At 42.7% G+C, this 7,500-nt stretch overlaps 1 protein-coding gene across 3 annotated transcripts in view; it reads right to left on the reverse strand.

Moving 5' to 3' along the window:
- Positions 1-185: 185 nt before the first annotated feature.
- The window catches only part of LOC143294867 (uncharacterized), a 48,148-nt gene continuing 40,833 nt past the window's right edge, over positions 186-7,500 (reverse strand). For all 3 annotated transcript variants that reach the window (XM_076606385.1, XM_076606383.1, XM_076606384.1), the window contains exon 3: positions 186-1,659. In XM_076606385.1, coding sequence (XP_076462500.1) covers positions 1,506-1,659 — 154 coding nt within the window. In that variant the 3' untranslated portion in view covers positions 186-1,505. The remainder of the gene's footprint in view (positions 1,660-7,500) is intronic.

Below are 7,500 nucleotides of genomic sequence, written 5' to 3' on the forward strand. Positions count from 1 at the left end.
TTGAAATATCCCTTAAAGTCCTTATGGTGCTCCTAACACAACAAGAAATCATTTGTAGGCGTGAAAAAAGAAGTTGGCATGCAGATGTACAATTGGGAAACCTGTAACGTTGCAGATTTCCAATGAGAACAAATGGCAGACCAGTTCATGTGCGTTTCAAATATTTCCCTCAAACTATTGCTATGATACTGATTAAAGGCATGAAACGACCATGGCTTGATTTACAAACGTACCAGTCCACTGACATAAAGTAACTACCAAATCACTACATATCAGGGGGAAAAAAAAGAAAAGAAAAAAAAGACAATATCTGTTGGGTGTGTGCTGAGCACTGCCTAACGTCTGGCAACCAGGACAACAAATTGCAACATAAATTTCCCCCAGCAGACGCCATCTCCTTGTTGCCAAGCAACCACGGGAACGGGCACCCACCCACAAGAACGTCATACGCGTTCAGCTCTATGCAATGTCCGCAACTCCATGCAACTGTCATATCGTTAGCAGTAACAAAATTATAAGAATAAATCAATTAATCAATCAAAAGGTCCAGGCTATAAATATGGCCTGAATCAGACATCAGGTGACCAAACGTTTACATGTAAAAAGCGAAAATGTCGTCTCTAGAGGAATGCGAAATATAACACTGGGCAAAAAACAAAAAAAACCTGTTCATCGTTTCACTTTTAAAACCTAAACTAAAGAACGCGAGGCAGTACACTCACAAGTTGAGGTGTTACATCCTGTTGCATGCGTCTCTCCGTTGTTCGTGAAAGTCAGTTCTTGAAATTCGCTGTGACATCCCGCTTTTGATCAACCAATGGGTTTAGATTAACGCGCGCGCGCGCGCCTGTGTGTGTGTGTATGTGGGCGTGCGGACGTGCATGTGTACATGCATGAGTGAGTAACAAGACAACAAAGAAAACAAATGATGAACGCCTAATGGCAGCTCTAAGTCGGCTTCACCAAGCAGCCTGTTGTCCAAATGATACCGTGATTGTAAATCGTTCGAGGCTTCGTTGGTCTCTGATCTAGGATAGGCACTATATAAGTGTCCACATCGATCAATCAAAAACCACAGTGGTGTTCCAGTCTTTTTTCTCCTGAAGTCGTGGTGTCGTCATGTGTGCATCTGGGAACTCTTTTTTCTTCTTCTTCTTTTTTTTCTTCTTTTTTTTTTTTTTAAAAAAACCCTTTCTTTGTTTCGTGCACCGTGTTAGGTTATCGTTGACGATGCCAAAACGTCGTTGGGGCGAACAAAGAGAGTCTGGCTCCTCTCTCTGTGTCTCTTTCTGTCTCCCTATCTCTCTCCCTCGCTCCCTCCGTCCCTTCCTCTCTGTCTCTCTCTGTCTCCCTATCTCTCCCCCTTCCTCCATCCGTCCCTCCCTCTCTCTCTCCCTCTCTCTCTCTCTCTCTCTCCCTTCCCCTCTCTCTCCCTATCTCTCCCTCCCTCTCTCTCCCCCCTCTCTCTCTCCCTCCCCCTCTCTCTCTCCCTCTCTCTGTGTCTCTCAGGTGGCGGCCATGTCTTGCAGCAAACAGAGGCAGGCAGTGGTCACCGGGACTAGCAGCAGAGTGCTTGCCGAGACCGGAAGTGACGTGCAGCAGAGGACGGAGATGAGGCAGCAGGAAGTCTTGGTGCTGTTCTGCCGGTTCCTCTGCTGTCTGGGAACACAACAAAAGTAGAACACGTTATTATTATTATTATTACTATTAATGTGTGTGTGTGTGTGTGTGTGTGTGTGTGTGTGTGTGTGTGTCTGTGTGTGTGTGTCTGTGCGTGTGCGTGTGTGTCTGTGTGTCTGTCTGTGTCTGTGTCTGTGCGTGTGCGTGTGTGTTATTTTTACCTGGTAAATATATGTCCAAAGTCTGTATTTTCATTTCGTAAATTATCATCATCATCATCATTATTATTATGATTATGATTATGGTTATGATGATGATGATCATCATCATCATGACGATTATTATTATTATTATCATCATCATGATTATCATGATTATCATCATAATCATTATTATTGTTATCGTCATCATCTTTAGCATCATCATCATTATCATCATCATCATTATGATGATGATGATGATGATGATGCTTTGTAAGTAAACGGGTTCTCTTTATTATATGATAGTCAGTCGTGTCCGACTATTACCATCTGAACAGCAGAGGAGGCAACTGCTGTTCCGACTATTTGGGCTAGAATTTGATTATAGTGGAGAGTGTCTTACCCAAGTACATCCCCACTCTCTCGGCCAAGAGGGTTTTTGGACAGTCGGCGTTGGGATGGTTCCCAAAGGCCAACTAGCCCACAAGGCTGCAGCACAAAGAGCCAGTGCAATTTTGCCTCCTAGTTTGAGAGTCATAGTCCTTCACAAAAGACTAAGCTGTAAATGGTTTCCCATTGACTGGAGAAACCATTGATAATACAGCTCTCACTTTGCTGTCGGCCCAAATGTAAACATGTCAATTTGTGATATAAGCCGCGTGTTTATTAAACTGAGCAAATTCTCCAAGACGTGCGATGCTACACAGGGGACCTTCATGCAGAAGAAGGAATGCGAACCGTTCTTCTAACTTCATTGATGCAAAGGTCATGTGATGGTCCTAGCTATGTTCTTGATTATGATGTTTCCTGAAATCCTCAACGCCCCAAGATTGATTCAATCTTGTAATCTTGAAATATTGTCATCGTCATCTGTCATTTTCATCATCGGAGGCGTCAGATCAACAGTGCTGCTACTACTTACTGCTGCTACTGATAACGGAAACTACTGCAGACTCGAAGGTCCAAGGGTTGGAGTCCCGCACCGGAACTGGATATTTACTTCCCTCTCCACTAGTCCCTCAGTAGTGGTCAGGTTGCTAGTCTTTCGGAAGAGACGCAAAACCAAGGTCCCGTGTGCAGCACGTTTTTAGCACTTGGAAAATAACCCACAGAAACAAGGAGACTGTCCCTGTCGAAATGTGTCGAAAAATCCACTTGGTAGTGAAACAAGTCCACTTGATAGATACGCTTGATAGATAGTGTAACAAATCCACTTGGTAGTGAAACAAATCCACTTGATAGATACACTTGGTAGTGAAACAAATCCACTTGGTAGTGAAACAAATCCACTTGATAGATACACTTGATTGGTAGTGAAACAAATCCACTTGGTAGAAACACTTGATAGATAGTGAAACAAATCCACTTGGTAGTGAAACAAATCCACTTGATAGATACACTTGGTAGTGAAACAAATCCACTTGGTAGTGAAACAAATCCACTTGATAGATACACTTGATAGATAGTGAAACAAATCCACTTGGTAGTGAAACAAATCCACAATGTAGTGAAACAAATCCACGTGATAGATAGTGAAACAAATCCACGTGATAGTGAAACAAAGCCACTTGATAGATACACTTGGTAGTGAAACAAATCCACTTGATAGATACACTTGGTAGTGAAGCAAATCCACTTGGTAGTGAAACAAATCCACTTAGAAGTGAAACAAATCCACTTGATAGATACACTTGGTAGTGAAACAAATCCACTTGGTAGTGAAACAAATCCATTTGCAGACAGAAAAAGGGTGGAACTGCACTGTGGCGACACACTCCACACAGGATGAGCAACTCGATTTTCAAACGGAAAAAAAATTGTTGTGTAAAAAAAAAAAGGTTATGTACAACACAGTGCAAAGCTATATCATACATAACATAATAATACAATATAAAGACAACAATAACGAAACATAAGGGAGTCCTAGAAAGAGGGAAAAAGAAAAAAGGAAAAGAAAAAAAAGAAAGAAAGAAAGAAAGTTTCGCTGATGAAATCAGTTCGTGATGATGACAGACAAAGCGATGACTGAGACTATACACAAGGGAAAGATCAGAGTGATTCTATTTTGCAATCTATTCCTTTCGGACAATGGAAGCCCACTGGTCTGCACACACTGCATTATTTTCAGCTCCAACATGTGGATCTGTTGTCTGTGTGAATTAAAACGTGAACATCTTGTTTCATGTTCAAAATTTGCCTTCAAGTTCCAAGATGCAAAATTGATTTGTTTCGAGGGAGACCCTATCTATCTATCTATCTATCTATCTATATATCTATCTATCTATCGAGAGAGAGAGAGAGGGGGGGGGAGAGAGAGAGGGAGAGAGAGAAAGGGAGACAGAGAGAGAGAGAGAGAGACAGAGGAAGACAGAGAGAGAGAGAGATTTACGAATCGTTCTTTTTTCTACTTTTATGCATTCGTGGGTTGCAGTCCTCGTGTTTTCGTCTTATTACAAGTGAGCTTTTAAGTGAATGACCGTTTTTTTTATATGGCCGTTTAGGCAGCCATACTCCGGTGTTGGGATGTGTAAACCGTACCCGCATTCTCGCGAGATTCTGGGATTCCCATCACTCACGTAAATTTAATTCAGTTCTGTAGGATAAGATATCGTTCAAGAAGTCCTCCGAGAACTCATAAATTATCAGATTTCTTTGCGCGGAAAAAATTTCGGCATTGTTTCCGGCGTACCGTATTTCTCCCGGCGATCATCAATCAAGTTCACCCACAGGTCACTGCCATGAAAACTGCAGCTTCGGCATTGTTTCCGGCGTACCGTGTTTCTTCCGGCGATCATCAATCAAGTTCACCCACAGTTCACTGCCATGAAAACTGCAGCTTCGGCAAGTCATGGTCAGGAAGATCGAAGGCTAGATTGATGGTGGTGGTGTTATTGTTGCTGCTGTGGTTGTTGCTGTGTTGTTGCTGTCGTTGTTGTTCTTGTTGTCGTCCTCGTTGCGTTGTATTGTGTTGTACTGTAGTCCATTGTGTTACTTTTTATTATTATTTTTTTTAATCTTATATATATATATATATATATATTTGTGTGTGTGTGTGTGTGTGTGTGTGTGTGTGTGTGTGTGTGTCTTTTTTTCTCAAGGCCTGACTAAGCGCGTTGGGTTATGCTGCTGGTCAGGCATCTGCTTGGCAGATGTGGTGTAGCGTATATGGATTTGACCGAAAGCAGTGACGCCTCCTTGAGCTACTTATACTGATACTGATACTGTGTTACTTTTTGTTTAAAAAAAAAAGAAAAAAAAAAGAAGACGACATTTTAAGCAGAAAATATCTGTATCAAATGTTCGTGTTTTCACTGTTTGTGTGGCAATGTGACAAACTGAATTTGCCGTGACAGTGATTGTGCGATGTTCGTGCTTATCTTCCTCTTCGCCTGTCTAGGGCGAAGGCTGGTTGTAAAATAATGATGCACCTTGCTTATCATTACCCTCGTTAATAGACCAATGAAAAGAATCTTGTCTTCCCTCTCTCTCTCTCTCTCTCTCTCTCTCTCACGCTCACGCACGCACGCATGTACACACACACACACACACACACACACACACACACACACACACACACTTATACACACGCATGGGCGCATGTACAGAGAGATACAGAGAGAGAGAGAGAGAGAGAGAGAAACAGAGACACAGAGACATGGAGAGAGACAGAGACAGAGGAACAGAGAGCGACAGAGAAAGACAGAGAGAGAGAGAGAGCCAGAGAGAGAGAGAGAGAGACAGAGAGAGAGAGAGACAGAGTTTGTGCTGAACTGCATTCACACAGAAACTGTACCCGCATATCGCGCTGTCAAACGTATCTATCCAGCAGAAAGCAGAGACCCCTCACATGCCTCACCTGGATGCAAATGGCCGTATTCATTCTCACAGGAAAGTACTCTGTGATCTCCACTTTCGCTGACGGGTAGACTCTTGTGTTCATGAATACTGGATATTGCTTACCCTCGGGCAGTTTGCCTTGCCTCAGGCAGATTACCCGCAGGCACGATGCTCTCTTGAATATGGCCCCAGGTTTCAGTTTCTCAAGGAGATGTCACTCCGTTCGGACAAATCCATAATTATAGTCTACATCATATCTGCTAGCTAGCAAAACCCAACGTGCTTGTGTGGCTTCGAGTGCATGCATATAAATTATATCTGTGTACCTAAACGAGTGGTTTTTTTTTTTTTTTTTTTTTTTTACATAATTTTGCCAGAGGATGAAACTTAGGTTGCCATGGGTTCTTTTCCTGTGCACTGAGTGCGTAGCGCACCTTGGTTTATCGTCTCATGCAAATGACTAGACGCTCAGTTTGATTTTCCAGTCACACTTGGGAGAAACGGCCAGAGTGAGAATCGAACACAGACCCTCACGGACACCGTATTGGCAAATAAACGTCTTGACCATTTTGAGGGAAGGGAGGAGGGGGAGAGATAGAGGTAACAGAAAAATAGAAGAAAAAAGAACAGTAAAATTATCTCGAGAATTGCTCTGATGGCCGCTAGATGAAAATAAATAAAAAAGAAACAAGTAATATTCATTTATTAACAGTAGATACACGATCCTCCTTTTCCACGATATTCTCAAATCACCAATGACATACAAATTCATGACTGTCTGATTCTGTATTGAGATAAAACAAAACCAACAAAACAAATTTAAAACAAAGAAAAAAAACGCTCAATGAATATTCATGGCTTTATTATCGCCGAGCGACAAGAAACAGCAACCTGCATTATTCATGAAATATTGCCCAAGTTTGTTGGAGGATATCTGGGTTGTTTTTTTGTTTGTTTGTTTGTTTGTTTGTTTTTGTTTTTTTGTCGTTGTTTTTCACCGTCTCTTTCGCGACCAGGCAACAAAAGCACGGACTGACAGTCGCTTCGCCATCCTGTGCCGTGCAAATCAAGCTTGCCCACAAAACGTCTCAGAATGCTCTTGAGAACCCGACCGTTTTTTGTGTTTTTTTATTTTGTTGTTTGGTTGTGTGTGTGTTCTTTCTCCTTTTTCTTCAATCTGCTTTATCGAATAAAAAGAGAAAAAATATCCAATTTGAACGATCGTTAAAGTGAAGAGAAACGTGATTTGCTTTTCTCCCTTCAAAGGAGTGAAGGGTGGGTTTTTTGTTTGTTTGTTTGTGTTATTTATTAAGCAACGTTCCTTCCTTCGCATATTGAATTCCTAGCCAGTGTGTCACATTCTGAATTTTCAGCAGTTGCCTTCTTACCCATATCGTAGCCTGCTCCACCCCTATCGCACACACACACACACACACACACACACACACGCACGCACACACACACACACCTCACGCCCCTCCTCCCCTCACCCTTCCTCCCAACTTTCCTCTCTCCGTCACTATATCCTTGGCAGTTCCTGATGCTGTTCTCCTCATGGAAATGACCTGGAGGATTTCTCACTCCCTACAATGGCGGTCCGGGGTTTCACAGAGAAACCGGAAGTCAAGCCGTCCCGGACAGTGCCGTCTCCTGAAGGGACGAAGCAAGCCCTCTTTTCATTGGACAGTAGTCTGACATCCCGGACAATGCCGTCTCCTGAAGGGACGAAGCAAGCCCTCTTTTCATTGGACAGTAGTCTGACATCCCGGACAATGCCGTCTCCTGAAGGGACGAAGCAAGCCCTCTTTTCATTGGACAGTAGTCTGACATCCCGGACTCTTCT

The sequence above is a fragment of the Babylonia areolata genome, chromosome 20 (assembly GCF_041734735.1).
Source record: "Babylonia areolata isolate BAREFJ2019XMU chromosome 20, ASM4173473v1, whole genome shotgun sequence".
NCBI lineage: Eukaryota > Metazoa > Mollusca > Gastropoda > Neogastropoda > Buccinidae > Babylonia > Babylonia areolata.